This window comes from Watersipora subatra, chromosome 9 (assembly GCF_963576615.1).
Source record: "Watersipora subatra chromosome 9, tzWatSuba1.1, whole genome shotgun sequence".
Taxonomy (NCBI): domain Eukaryota; kingdom Metazoa; phylum Bryozoa; class Gymnolaemata; order Cheilostomatida; family Watersiporidae; genus Watersipora; species Watersipora subatra.
In genome coordinates, this window is record NC_088716.1 from 12366007 (window position 1) to 12381796 (window position 15790).

The following is a 15790-nucleotide window of genomic DNA, read 5'->3' on the forward strand; positions in this document are numbered from 1 at the left end:
CAGCTTTCATGGCAATGCTTTCATTTAGTTTGGATGCCTGACGTAGTCATAACTGTTGTCTGAATCTTATAGCACTTTTCAAAAGTGAATAATTTCAAGAGATGTTTCCATGTGTTTATAGTGAGACTGAGAGTTTGTTCAAATCAATTCTGAACAAAATATTGGGAGTTGTTTATCTATGACCAGTGAGTACAATAACGTTTTAAAAATGAATGAGTTCAATTATTTATTAATTGTTTTAGTGAATCAAATTTTATGAAGCCTTTTAACCGCCATTAAGTTTTGTCGATTTTAATCTTGAAACATCCTGGCAATCAGATCACCTCAAACATCAAAAACAATCGCAAATGATGGAAAAATACCGACTTTCTGATAAAATCTATTGAAAATTTTTTAAGTTTATTTTTAAGGATTAGCACTAACAGCTAATAAAAACAATTACTTGCATAAACTCTAAAATATCAACAGTTACTTGCACTAATCTACCAATTGCCAGATTTCCATAGTTTTGTGCCACTTTAATATTTTTATGAATGTTATCCTGTCTTTGGTGGAACACCATGTTCAGTATTTTGACACCAGTGTTGAAAGACCAAAGATATAATCTATATTCACCATAGTTTTGGAATCACGGGTTAGCGGCCTTGGTGCTGAGCTCCTCCCACTCTGCAGGGCTAAGACAAAGTATTTGAGAAAATTTACATAAGAGAATCTGCCATTGTTGTTCACATCAAACTTGGTGCATAGTACGTGGAAATCTTCAGTGTTCAGGTTTAGTTGAACTCGAGCGCATATCTCTGCAAAACAATCAGTCAGAATATGAGGTGTGATAATAATAAACCTAGCCAATAAAATCAGACATTCCACTTTTGAAACTTCATAGCTAAATTTCGAATCCTCAAAGAATAAAAATGAACTTGCACAAAATTTTAGCAAATTTTATCAAAAAATATCTGTGTTTTTTTCATTTGCGATTGTTTTTGATGTTTGAGGTGATCTGAATGCCAGATGTTTTCATATTAAAATCAACAAAACTTGATTGCGGTTAAAACGTTCCAAAGAAAAATATGTGCGAAATGACATCACTGGCTGCGGTCATTGCTATAGCTGATATTGGCCATTGCGTTGAAGTTGCAACTTTTCAGTGTCAAGTGTCAGACTCTGCAACTATAGACATCATAATCACTTGATCTGAGCGTTTTAATCATGATCAAGTTTTGTTAAGTTCAATCTTAAAATCTCCTGACAGTCAGATCACCTCAACAACGAAAAAAGACCAAAGATAAAAAAATACCATAACTTTCTGATAAAATTTACTAATGTTTTGGCAAGTTCATATTTAAAGAAAAAAAGCAGGTTGTTTTACGATAAAAACGAAAAAGTCATGTTGCTTTTGCATCAATCAACTTCACTGGTATGTTTGCTCAATGATTGGCAGTCTAACCTTTGAACTGGCTGATTTCTACTTCACCGCTGCCATCAAGGTCACACTGCCGGCACAGTTCTTGTATTTTTTTCCAGTTTTTGCTTACAGCTGCCCTGATTCGTCCTTCAATATCCTGCGCATTGACCATCGGAGTCATGGCTCGCGGTTGCATGACACTTCCTGCACGACTCCTTCCACCACGCGACTGCGCGCGGGACATCAGCAATTCTCTATCATATCCGTTCTGGAAGCAGCTTCATAGTGTGATTGCAGGATCACACAACATCTCCTTATGTACTCTATAGCTATTGTTATGTTTATATGCTATTTTTAAATTATGTTTGCATATTACTTAAACCATAACTGCCACGAACAACTTTTATCATATTTACTAGGTAAATCAGACATGCTGATTCCGATTTTGTAATCAAAATAAAGATTAGGCCACTAACTTTCAGAGTAATGAAGAACTTTTTATAGCGTTTTAATATCGGTCTCGAAAACAACACGATCGGCATAACAAGCTCCGCCCATAAATACTTGACGTAACCTAGTTTTTTAGCAACAGAAGTTACGTAGGGATGTTTAAACCGATTTAGAATAATAGAGATGAGTGTTTTAAAATCCATTAATATCTAAATTCAGCCTTAAAAATAAGATCAGCCTTTTCTGAAAGGTAGATAAGCTATTTAGCATTGCATATTTAAAAAGCGCAATAACAAAGCTAGCTCGTGATAAAACCGCTTTTTGAGCTCATTTTTCTCGGCGTCCAGCCCATTTAAACGTCATGTAACAAGCTGCGAGCAATTTTAAATAGTTTATATCCCTTTCATAAAAAGCTGAAACTATTTTACAGGCTGGATTTAGATAATAATGGGTTTTAAGACACCCATCTCTATTATTCTAAATCGGACTAAACATTCCCAACTTCTGTTTCTGAAAAAGCTAGGTTTCGTCACATATTTATGGGCGGAGCTTGTAATGCCGATTGTGTTGTTTTTGAAACGGATATTGAAACGCTTTGAAAAAGCCTAAATGACTTTGAAGGTTAGTGGACTAATCTTTATTTTGAGTACAAAATCGGAATCAGCGTGTCTGATTTACCTAGAAAATACGATAACAGTTGTTCGTGACAGTTATGGTTTAACATATAAATATTTTGCACTCAGTATAATTTTGTTGTAAACATACCGACTTAATCAACTACATTCACAGTTTTCTGTTAACTTTATTCCATATTTAAATTGAATCTGAAAAGATTTATGATGCGAGTCCAAAGCATATTCCCTAAACCAAGTACTGTACACCAATTAATAAGCAGTTTATCCTATTCCATTTAAATACACAAAACTTTTCATTGTCATAAATTTAGGCATGTTAACTTACTTGAGATGCTGGACGTCTGTCAAACATGGCTGATTGGCGGCCATCTTGAGCTCGGGGTAGTTCTTTTAGGAACTGATTGGAGGAATAAGACTTAAGGAAATCCCTATAGTCAACATTTCCTGTAAAACCAGCAAAAAGTAGATAACTTCTGAAATTCTACTCATCATAGCCAATAGATAACTCTCTTTTACATGTCTCTTGCATTAAACTTGCTCAATTTGTTTAAAAAGTCAGAAGGAGGTTAATTTGGTTAATGTTTGCTTCATCTACCTTTGATATATTTATTATGCAATGGTTGTTTTTGGCAATAATATGTAAACTATAAACTTGTTATAAAGGTACATAAAAAAGTAAAAAAGTACATAAAATAGAAAAAAGTTATGCAAGCAGTATTTGACGTAAAACTAAATACATCATGTAATACAACAAGTACAAGCTAAATAATGCAACGTAATTATAACAGATATAATTTTAATTAAAATTTAATTAAGTGATGTAAACAAACTGTTTTGCTATTGTCGTAGATACGTAAAACAAGAACCTACCAAATTGATTGACCTTGAGTGTTGACCATAGGTTATCGAATTGTGTTTGAGTCATTCGGAAGCAGTGCTTCGCTATGACATCGTGGAAATCATCGCGTGCAACGACTCCAATCTTGGCGTAGTCTATTTCAGCAAAGTGTTTAGCGATGTGGTAGAACTTATTACTGACAGCCTCACGCAGTGTCTGGAGGAAAGACTCTCCAGAGAGGTTATCATTGGGGGTGCGAAGGTCACTCAGAAGTCTGTCATTGAAGTCTACATTCTGCAAAAATTATTATAGATCAACAAAATACTTATAGTTTAAAATTTTGTTGAAATTATATGTTCTAAAACTAACCATTTAAAAAGGGTAAAAAACTTTAGACTAATTTTAATTTATCATGTGTGTATCATTGTGCACAATACATCAATCCAAAATATGGCAAGTTTGGAAAAGCAAACCTGACGAGTTAAAACTTTGTAAAGATTCGCATATCAGCATCGCACTCGAAGTTCGAAAATCCAACTTCGTCAAAATATGAAGAATTTCTGACAGATTGACCAAAGTACAACTAAACAATTTTTCTGAATTTGCAAAAATAAAATATTTTTCAGTTTGCTATAAAATTGATAAAAAAGCCTTTTTTGTAAACAGCAACATGCAGTTCAGGTTTAATACATGTGAAAGAAAGGAAATTATTTGCTCAGGATTACCAAAATTTGATAGCCATGAACAGACAAGTCCTCTAGAGTTAAAAAAGTTGAAGCTGACATGAAACTTTGTATTTATCAATCCGAAATGGCTGTTTTAACTTTTATTGAAACATTTTGATAATTTTTGTTAAAATTGAAATTTTCAGTCACCATGGTAGAAATACATTCCTTTTCAGTGACATCAACACTGGTTGAGCATCTCTGCCCAAATTACTTTTCAATATCCGTCAGCACAGTGCCAAGCAGTTATTCAAGTTAGTTGCAGCCTTCTAACATCTTCAACTGAATGTTTCCAACAAACTTGAAGCAGCGTGTAGTATGTGCTACCTCTACTGTGGTTCCTAAGAGATACGCGTCCATGAAGGCTGGGTAGTTGATGTCCGACTCGCCGTTTGACCTGAGTTTGTGGATCACACTCTTAAACTGTGAATCAGTCATCTTGAAACAGAAGGAGTCGAGCACTCTTCTAAAATCTTCTACCTTAACTCGGCCAGTGTTGTCCTTGTCAATAGCTTGAAATATCTGTAAAGAGACGCAAGGTAACGTCTATGACTAAAGTCATTGTAAATGACATCTTTGGCAGGTGCTTGCTCTCTCTATGTTTGTACTATTATACTGATCCAAGTGTCGTAAAAGGTAACCTATACGTTTCTATACTACATTAGTAGCTTCAAGCTGGGCATTGTGGACGAATAAACCATAGAGTAGAGCTTGACTTGCGCGCACTTGATTAAAACTAGGAGTTCCATGCTCCTTGTTATGTCCAAACTAGATTAATGCCCCGCATAATACAAAAGTCTTTGCTCAGAAAATATATTTTTATTTAACATATGCAACATTTACCATCATAAATTTTAAACTTCATATCAGGAGTATAGTGTTTTGTGCAGTTCAAATAAATTACAGAGAAAAACTAAAATAACCGTAAAGGTGTTTAAATGTGAAATAAAGTATGATTTGTTACAATGAAAAGTGAATTGATAATGATAAAATTAAAACAAAATAAAAATCATGATTATGTTGAATTAATAATAACAAAGTGCACATAGAAGTGCGTCGATAAAAAAGGTTAACGTCGCTGCAGAAAGTATCCATCAAAATATTGAATATGACAATACTGGTACCTCTCGATGGCCGATACTGGCAAAAACGTAAACATGAGATATCGATATTAAATACATCAGTGAAGCGCACAAGGGTACTTTGACTGATCGAACCGAGAGAAAATGTAGAAGCAATTCTTACTCGAAAATGTCCATGCGAACATTTTTTAGTTTTACATTTTTTAGCGACAGCCCTTTGCAATAACCGGAAATTGAAGATTGAAATGACATCGGCGACAGAAAACAAAAGACAATCATTGAGGTTTATATACAAAAATGTAGATGCTGCAATTGTATCATATAAACCCAACAGGGTGAATGTTAAAGGTTGACTTGCAACAAAATTCACATTACAGTTATTTGGTATCACAAGATTGACCATGTCTTACTCTGTTGTGTTGTAAGTGCCAAATACGTGGAAATGTGATTACAAGCTTTTAAAAGCTCAAAAACGAAAAGCCGCCGTAGATTGGAATCTCTTTATTTCAATGACGTAACCATGAAATTTGGTTACCGTCTTGTCACGTTTATTCTCACGTGAATTGAAAGGCCAATACAAAGCTCAATATAAAACTTATCGTAGTACTAGTTTATGACAAAGATTTCGGGTTTTACCGAAGACCCCGTATCAAATATAGATGCTCGCTACTTTACAGTTTTGTTTCGGCATTATTCAATCGTCAAGTCGTAATCTGATCATGTAACCCAATACTTCGCAAATAATTTTTGCAGCACGTTTCGATTATCACGGGTGACCAACAGGCTCGTCATGATTATCAGACATTGATATGTACTCATTTGAGGTAAGGTTAAAAAGTTTAATGATTTTTTACGGTAAGTTATAAGATATCCGAGCTAAAAGTGACAGCATTACGATGACGATAAAACAGACGCGTAAGATCAATAGACATAGTTTCATTGAATGCGTGAAGTATATTTGTGAAAATATTTCAACGAATAAGGTTGCAAGAAAGTGTAAACAGAAACCATCTCTCACAACTACATCACATTTGAGCCGTTTTGGAAAGGGAATCCAAACTACGGCGGTCTCGTGTGGCTGCGATTTTTTGTTCGTTTTTGAGCTTTTAAGAGCTTGTAATCACCTTTCCACATATTTTGCACCTACAACACAACAGAGTAAGACATGGTGAATCTTTTCATACCAAATAACGGTAATGTGAATTTTGTTGCAAGTAAACCTTTAAAGTGTACTACTTTTCCAATACTCTAAAGTATACTCCAAAATGTATACTCCGACTTATGAGTATATTTTTCTCAATATTACTATGTTGAGAAATATTTCTCAATAATCAACATAATAATTATTGAAAATATAATATTCTTTCCAATACATAATATTCTTTAACTATTGGAAAGAATGGCATTCAATACTCAAAGAGAATCATGAGCTACTTCTAGCATGTTTAACTAAAACCACCACAAGGCATCTACTCTCCGGCGTCCAAAGGTCAAACCCGTGTCACTCATAGATGTCTTTGTAACTGGAATTAATTACTAGTTTAATTTGATACCATATATGTAGACATTTCTAGATGAAAGTCAAAACAAATCAACATAATAGTTTTCTGACACTAAGAAAGTCACTGAAATATTTTCTGACAGAAACTGTCTTATTTAGTCCAAAAAAACAGATCGACAGACAAACACTGAATAAAAAAGAGTACATATTGCTACCACAAGAATCCTTGTTAAGACTAGTACAAGACAATGCTAGTAAGTGGATAGTTTTTCATCATAAAGACAAACGTACTATAGTATATAGTCATCATGGTCTCCTGCAGTCAAGATTGAGACCAAGGTAACATAATTGTGGGTTTCTTAAGGGAAAACAGGAAGGACACTAACAATCCTACACAATTCTAAATTGACAATCGACGATCTCCTATCTACATGTACTTCTGCCAACTAAAAACTAGTCACTTACGACTTTGCAGTTGTTGAAGTTTAGGCTATTTGCTGAAGACGAAGTTTTCACTCTAGAGAAATGATTGGCACCTGGATGTACGACAGCAGCTCTTATATCCATAGACACCACAGTACTAGACCAGATGAGTTACTAAAAAGTGACTACTACAGCCAGTACACTTGCTGGGATGTGATATAGATTTTTAGCTCGTAGGGGCATGCAGAAATTGCATAGAGACGCGTAAACAAAGGGGGCTATCTATTAGCTCTCAGCGCAGTTGCTATGTACTTAGCGGCAAAGCAAACAAGTGCTCTATTAAGGTCGTGTAAGATAATGCAGCCTCTATTATGTAAGAAGGAACTGCGCAATATTCCGTACCATTTATCGAATATTCAATCATTCTCTAAGGACCGGTCTCAACTAGATGTAGTATGACAACTTGGGTAGATAGAAACAATATGCACAACCAAATTCTCAGTTACAGTTGATACACTTTTTAAATTTATTATATATACAGTGTAACTATATAGTATTAGCTGTTATAGCTATATACAGTACTAGATGTTATAGCTATATACAGTACTAGATGTTATAGCTATATACAGTACTACATGTTATAGCTATATACAGTACTAGATGTTGTAGCTGTATACAGTAGCAGATGCTATAGCTATATACAGTAGTATATATGTTATAGCTATATACAGTACTAGGTGTTATAGCTATATACAGTACTATTTGTTATAGCTATATACAGTGGTAAATGTTATAGCTATATACCGTACTAGGTGTTATAGCTCTATACCGTACTAGGTGTTATAGCTATATACAGTAGTAAATGTTATAGCTATATACAGTAGTAAATGTTATAGCTATATACAGTAGCAGATGCTATAGCTATATACAGTAGCAGATGTTATAGCTATATACAGTACTAGGTGTTGTAGCTTTATACAGTAGTAAATGGTATAACTATATATTATTGAATATTATAGCTATATATAGGATTGAATATTACAACTATATTTAGTAATAGGGAATATATCTATTTAAAGTATTATATAACATACAGTAGTTGTACATTGTATTGGATACCAGTGTAGCAGCTATCAATAGTATTAGGTATTATAGCTATATTCTAGCTGACATAACGATGATTGGGTAGTTGAATTTTCACACTTTGTCTGCTGTGTTAACATTTTTAGTATCATTAACATGCATGCATAGATAAATCCGTTGAAATAGTTTTGTTCTGATTTTGTTCATATAATAGCTTAACCACAACTTACAAAAACCACCACATTTCTGTGCTTTTCAAAAAGCTCACAACTTGAGGAATTAATTATATACACCGTGATATGATCAACTGTACATGTACACTTACAAAAGGAAAATCAGCAAAGAAGTTTTACCGTTTACAGTTTTAATTGTTTGGTGCAACAAGTCTGTGTTAATATTAAGGCAGCCCAATGCTAAAAAGTCAAAAAGCTTTTTGGCATTAATTACTGCTTGAAACCCATATTTGACCAGTTTGTGAAAGTTTAACAGTGAAAAATGATTTTTAGGTAAGAAAAATCAAAAGTACATTTTTTTTAACGTTTAATTTCCAGAATAACAAAATTTAAGTCATCAATAGTTTTTCTTTGTTATCCTTAGTCAAAATGAAAGTTTTTAGGTAAAAAGAGTCAAATCTATTTTTAACATCTAAATTACAAAATTTAAGTCATCTTTTGTACCCTCAGTTTATTAAAAAGTGATTTCCAATTATTTGGCTAATATGTTGTTTTACTTTTAGTTTGATTCACTCATCTTTTTTACCAATTTTACAATAATCACCAAAAACATGAATTTCTTAGATCGGAATGAATTCGTGTAAAAAAATAATGCAGTTATGCTATCTACCTATAATTTAGTGGCCTTTTAGGTCAAAAGATCGGTCAAAATTAGTTATTTTCAAGTCAATAGGTCAATTTTTTCAGGTAACAACAAGTTTTTAGGTAAAAATTTGGGTTGCCCCAGTTAACATATTTAGTATTTTCAACTACTGAAACACAAAGAACAATCGCTATAATAAGATGTATAGTGACAAAGATGAGCAAGTGTTTTATAAAGTGTTATGGTTTGCTAATTTTTAGCATCATAACAAATCACTTATCTTCTTTTACAATATCCAATCAGAATGAGATCAGATCAGTTGATATCTATGTAAAAATCCCTTACGGCTTACTTTTCTTCATTAGCCCGAAATCAATATAAATTTATCTCTATCAAGGGTTTAATCAGGGCTGTTGCATCCATAACGATAATGTAGCAAAAAAGTCAGTAGATCTGGTGAACTCTGATAGGGCAGCTGCTCCCAACTTAATGGCTTAAGGATGACACTATATTATAATAGCATGAATAGTAGAAATAAAAAATGAGCCAATAACAAAGGTTCTTTTAAAAACATCAGAGATAAATTAACAAAACTATGATGACACCTTGTCAGGCGCTTTTCTAAGGAATTGTTCATATATATTTCATATTCCTATGCAGAGGGTAAAATGTATTTCAGAACTGAGATAATATTCTAGGTTTTCACTTGTTTACAGTCTGAAGCACTGTTTTGTCTGTAATGCAGACCTTCCTTCAGCCAATGGCTATGAGAAGTTGTGTATGAGTAATTACATGGAGTTGTATTCTCTATGTACTTGAGCATGTGTTTAACTTTTACACAGCAGACTTTAGAGCAACTGAGTATATCTATAACACGATTACTGAACCAAACCAGCAAATCCTATAGACATGTTAGATATTTTCTCTTAGTTCCATTTTGCAATTACACTGAGATTGATAAGGTGGAAGGCAACTGGCAGCATTTCTACCTTCAGAGTTTCTGAGTTGCAATTGGTATTAGGCACTGCACATAATAACAATTGAAGATAAAATTAAAAACAATCAAATCAGATGGTTTGAACACGCAAGATGAAGACAACCAGATTCTCCCAGTGCAGTAGCTTATCATTACACAGTAGATGGTACAAGACCAACCGGGAGACCCAGGAAATGATGGTTCCAATATGTTAATGAATACCTCATAGAGAAAGGAACATATTTAGCTGAACTAAAAAACCAGAGGCTGTTTGAAGATAGAGCCAAATGGTCGAAGCTGACAACCTTTCCTGACTGACAGGCGACCGCCTAACTTGAGTTTGGTGAAAAGGTGAAAAGTGAGAAGAGTTCCAGATGTTTCTTAATGAAGAACTATGACCCAAACCATGTCTACTATTCATACAATAGGACTGACCTATATTCTTCCATTTTCTTTGTATAATACTAGCTCTAGATCCGTAGTTTCGAGAAAAAAAAGATAAATAATGCTCCCCAAAACAGATGGCATAGTTATAAGCATCATAGACAAGAAATAGCAATTGGCAGTGAGTCAATAAAGCCTAGATTTGCCCCACAATTATACGCTGACTTTACCAGCTCAGAAATACTTACAGCAGTAAGTGCTGCAGACTGCTCAGTTACGTATTTTTCAAGTTTTGCTGATGCTTTCTCCGGTGAGAGGTGATCAAGGTGTCGATAGTGAGCTACATCAGCCGGTGCGGGTTCGTACTGATCGGCCCTACCTTCTTCGAATGCTTGAAGGAACTTAGTATAGTCTAGTCTGCTAGTTGTATCAGTGAATCCAACCCTGTGAGAGATTGTGAATAGTTAGACTAGCTACAACCAGCTACACAACTCAGAATTGCTCGTTGCTTAGCAACAGTGAATAGCCATTTAATATTTTGTGTCTTTAACTATAGAACAACAACCAAACAATAGCTATGAATTTCATATTCAATTCTAATAAGATACATCCATGTTTTACATACATGAGTGAATTGTTGTAAGAAAGCAAGGCTAAAAAATGTACCGCCTCGCAAGTATTAGAGAGAGCTGAAGCTATACCTTGTTATCAATGGAACAGGCAATCATGTGGGCATTTATGCATAGCAAGTAATGCGCCATTATGTACATAGCTTGTGGTCCTAAACAGTGAGTCTGCATATTGCCGAAGACTACAGGGTTCTGTTCCAAACCTAACAACACCTACCTGGCCATCAGCTGGTCAAACTGGTCATCAGATATAAGATAGCTAAACTCATTGAGAACCTTTCTGAGATTTGACTTGCTGATGCGTCCCGTCATGTCAAGGTCATATTTTTTAAAGGCTTTGTACATGTCACCATAGCTGTCCCTGATTCTGTCTCTGCGTGAGAACAAGAAGAAACACTAAAAGGCTAAGTCTACAGGTAGCGAAAGATTCTTACCGGAAGATACAATATGCAAATAAAAAAATTTTTATAATAAAAATGATACAAAATTTTAAAATTAGCCTGTATATTCAATCAATTTATTAACAACAGCAAAGATTGTTTCATGATACCTATACGCTTAGTTTACCACTAAAGGCTGTCAACTTTTCCCAGTGTTATCGAGCTATGTATCAACTAACAAGTTTTACACGTTGGAATCATCTCCTCGTAAAATCGGCATCAACATGTGAAGAATGTAGCAAATTTTGTTAGTCATTTTAGAATTGTCTGTCATTTTGGAGTTGTTTGTCACTTTGGAGTGCCATAAACTGATTTTTAGTTCTAATACATTGAAGGCTTCACGATTATGGGCTCTGCACAATACCAACTTGCCTTATGAAAGAGCAAATGAAATGTGCCTTTTCGACTGGTCCATTTGACAGAAAATGAAAACTGTTCCCATACACAATAAGTCCCACAAAATAGAAAATGTTTTTTGAAGAATGAGCTTGAATTGGGAAAACATAGATAACTTTTTTATTTACAAGAGTACTTGAAGTGTTGCAGACTAACCGAAGCTGTACAAAGATAGTTTCGACTGGCATATTCCAGACGCTGGCTGCCTGGTTGTACGTCTGCAGCTCGTGCTTCATCATCAGATTAGCATGGTGCTCGTCCAAAGTCTTCACACTGTTATCGACTATAGCTTTAGAAGTGCCTGCATTGTCTCCAGGCGCAAATTGCACCCCAATCTTTCCTAGGAACTCGTCGTGAGTAATGTAACCTCTCTTCTCCTCATCATATCTGTTATAAAAGTGAAAATGTTAAATGAAGTTAATAAAAAGTGTTGCTGATATTTTTATTAAAACTAGTGAATTTATTAATGCCAGCAATGATATTACTAATATTAGTGAAGTTATAACCCATATATACAGTTACTAGTACAGCCATGCAATGCATTTACAGTAATTCCTACTAATTTTTGAAGGTTACAATTTAGACCTGCAGCAAAATGGGTATTTCTGTGAAATAAAAACTTCGTTTTTTTAGCCATACTTTTAACCCTTCAGAATATTTCTTTCTTTTTTTTAATTTTTCCAATCACTAGTACATGTTCTTTTAAGGACATGTACAGTATTTGTAAGCAAGTGTACACGTCCTTACCTGTATATATAAATCTCAAAGTTTATCCTCCGGTGCCTATCCAGCTATAGCTGATTTAAATCTAGCATTGAAAAATTCGTATTGCAGAAGATTTGATCTTGGAACCGCCCGTTCACAAGGCAACACACTAACCTATTAAGCTACGCGAGATGCAATGGATTCATTGAGCGTTATGAGTCGTTATTTAGGTTGAAATACGCATAGCGAGTCTGCGTCACATAGTCTGCGTCCCAGTGAGTCTGCGTCTGAGTCAACGTCACTAAAGCTTGCTCTCACGGCTCTTATTAGTAAGTTTAGCAATACAGATATTAGCTTACTTAAATTAGTCAATGGCAACTACATTACCTGCCACTGTTTATAAACTGTTTTTTAATACCCATGCAATGCCGGGCATTTGGCTATTATGTATATTGTTCATGTGATACTGAAATCCGTAAGAGTTTAGCGAGAACTGAACAGCAAAGCACGACTGCGGAGAGAATCAAAAAGGCAAAGTCAATGCTAAATATTTAAATATTCAGGGTAGCAAAATGATGAAAAGCACTTTTTCTATCAATGAAGACGGAGGGGTGATCAAATTTCATTAAATAGTTGAAAAGTGATCTTGAGCTATTGTCGGAAGAGATTCTATTTTTCTTGTGACATAAACCAGCTTGCTGCTAGGTAACTTTCATTACAATATACTGTAAACTCTGCATTCATACCTTAGTGATGAATTTAACAATGTACTGCTATATGTCCACAAATGAAGGTTACTGAAAACTCACGATACGACAAAGCAACGTTAGATACTCATCACTCACTGTAAGTACTTTTAAGTAGTACTATTATCATATAATAGTTGGTCACTAGTCATAGTATCATGGTACTAGCAACGATTCAAAAAGCAACAATACCTCCTCCAGAGCTTTGTAAACTCCTCTTCTGTCATAGGAATAATAAATGTTTGCAAAAGGGCGCGCAACTCCTTCTTACTGATTGTTCCATTTTTATTTGTGTCAAGTGCAATGAAAGCTTTAGAGAGGTCTTTCCATTGTCGATGCCCCTTTTCTTGAATGACAGCGTGAGCCTCATCCGCTGTCAGTTTGGGAGAATCTTTTACATAGTTGAACTTGTGGTCAGACACGAGCCACTAAAAATGATCACAATATTGATGTCTATGACCATGCTTGCTCTTTGTTAACACTCTCTGTGTATACTTGGTAGCTATCAAAGAGCTATACTGATGGTGTGACGAACTTCAGGTTTTCTGACAACAGCTAAAACACCAAGGTAATATAGAAACAACATCAGCCATATTGCAATACAGTTGCGCTATGCCAACCTCTCTTCTGAAATTATACTGCTTTCAATTCTGCAGAAATGATTTGCTTGAAACACAAACATTTCTTTTGAGAGAAATGATTTGTGTGGAATCAACAATTTTGCCAATTTTAGGAAAATAGCTTTTAGACTGTTGTTATTGCACCTTGCTTCTTGTGTTCTCTCATCCATAATCATTTGAATTGCATTACAAGATCACAGGGTGCATGTTACCTTGTGTCCATCAGCTGTGTCACGCGTCTCGAATCGCTGCAGGAAGTCATGATAGCTGATACGTGACTTTTTGTTCCCAAGACCGAATCGACTACACAGAATATCAAACTGCTCCGGAGACAGGATGATCATGAACGAGTCAAGCATTCGCTGAAAATCATTCTTTGAGACGAGACCATTATGATCTGCATCAAACTTGTAGAAGGCACCTCGGAGATCCTGCAAAGTTGGAACTGGCTAATGATGTCACACACAAAAGGCAATTCTAATCTGCCGGTTTATTATTGTTCTAGGAAGCCAAAACCAGGATTTATCAACGTTGACCAGTTTTTGTTGAGAACTGTGAGCTGCCACAAACAAACAAGAATAATGAATAAAGGTAAGTCAGACAGCTTGCGCTTCACCTGTGCTACATTCTTCCAAAAACAAGCAATAGTGGCTTCTGAACCCTAACGTGTTATTGGAAAACAAGCTATCTTGTCAAAAAGTAAAAAGACAGAAAGAATGGCTATAAATTTGAAAGATAAATTCCAATGTAAGTGATTTAGAACTCACACCAAAGTTCTCTCTCAGTTTCATTCGCAGCTTCTCTTCAGCCTGGTCAGCAGTCATACCAAACTCATCTCCCCGGTGCTTGTTCACCCGGTGGTTGCCCATCTGCTTTATACTGTTAACAAGTTCTCCCTCTTCCTTGGGGTTGTCAAATATGCTGATGAAAGCGTAGTAGTCTATTGATCCTACGAGTAATGGCAAATTAAGTTGAAGAGAGAGAGAGAGGGAAATAGGGGAAGAGAAGGACGGAAGAGGGGGACAGTAAGGGGAGAGAGGGAAAGAGTATGGAGAGAGAGGGGGGGGAAAGGTGGGGAAAGAAGAAAGAAGGAGAGAGGGAAAAGGAAAAGGAGAGGGAGAAAGGGAGAAACTAAGAAAGACGGGGAGGGGAGAGCGGGGGGGGGGGGGGGGGGAGGAGAGAGAAGGAGAGAAGGGAGTTGTAATGGTTCTACCAGTGGTTGTATGATAGTACGCTATGGATTATGAAAAAGTATTTTTCTAGATACAGTGCACCCTCGAGATACGATTACCCTGATATACGATTTTGTCACTATACTATGCCAACCTTGGAACGGATCAACATTGTATCTCGAGGGTGCACTGTATAATCTATAGTACTAACCATTATAACTATATATAACATTAGGTTTAATCACTATCTATAGTGCTATTTATTATAGCTCTATATAGCATAAGGTAAATTGCTATATATAGCATAAGGTATTACAGCTACCTACATGTATATATAGTGTAGGGTATTATATCTACATATAATGTTGGGTATTATAGCTACATATAGTGTTAGGTATTATAGCTACATATAGCTTTAAGTCTTATAGCTACACATAGTGTCAGGTATTGTAGCTACATATAGCTATTATAGCTCTATGTAAAACTCACCACTGTTGAACTTGAGCAGATTACAGATCTGAGAGAACATCTCATCATCCAAGAGCATACCTTGCTGAACCAGGACCTAGAGGGACACAACAGTTATGGTAATAAAGTACATTCACATGTGTCAGGGACATCATGGAGTCTAAACAAGGATAACTGGTATGGATGACAAAAGACTATTGGCTGCTGGATTTGATGACCTGATAATCAAAAAAGCAAAAGATGCTACAATAGTAGCCAAAACAGAAATTGATGACATCACAGCAGCCAAAATGACCAGA

General features: G+C 35.3%; 1 protein-coding gene across 1 annotated transcript in view; it reads right to left on the minus strand.

Annotated features, from left to right (window-relative positions):
- Window positions 1-15790, minus strand: part of LOC137404665 (EF-hand calcium-binding domain-containing protein 6-like) — a 32158-nt gene that overhangs the window by 2142 nt on the left and 14226 nt on the right. The window contains exons 14-25 of the mRNA XM_068090888.1: window positions 15513-15588; window positions 14619-14800; window positions 14064-14282; window positions 13424-13659; window positions 11937-12167; window positions 11162-11317; window positions 10564-10759; window positions 4378-4572; window positions 3358-3619; window positions 2813-2931; window positions 1445-1670; window positions 616-797 (exon numbers count right to left, since the gene is read on the minus strand). Coding sequence (XP_067946989.1) covers window positions 616-797; window positions 1445-1670; window positions 2813-2931; window positions 3358-3619; window positions 4378-4572; window positions 10564-10759; window positions 11162-11317; window positions 11937-12167; window positions 13424-13659; window positions 14064-14282; window positions 14619-14800; window positions 15513-15588 — 2280 coding nt within the window. The remainder of the gene's footprint in view (window positions 1-615; window positions 798-1444; window positions 1671-2812; window positions 2932-3357; window positions 3620-4377; window positions 4573-10563; window positions 10760-11161; window positions 11318-11936; window positions 12168-13423; window positions 13660-14063; window positions 14283-14618; window positions 14801-15512; window positions 15589-15790) is intronic.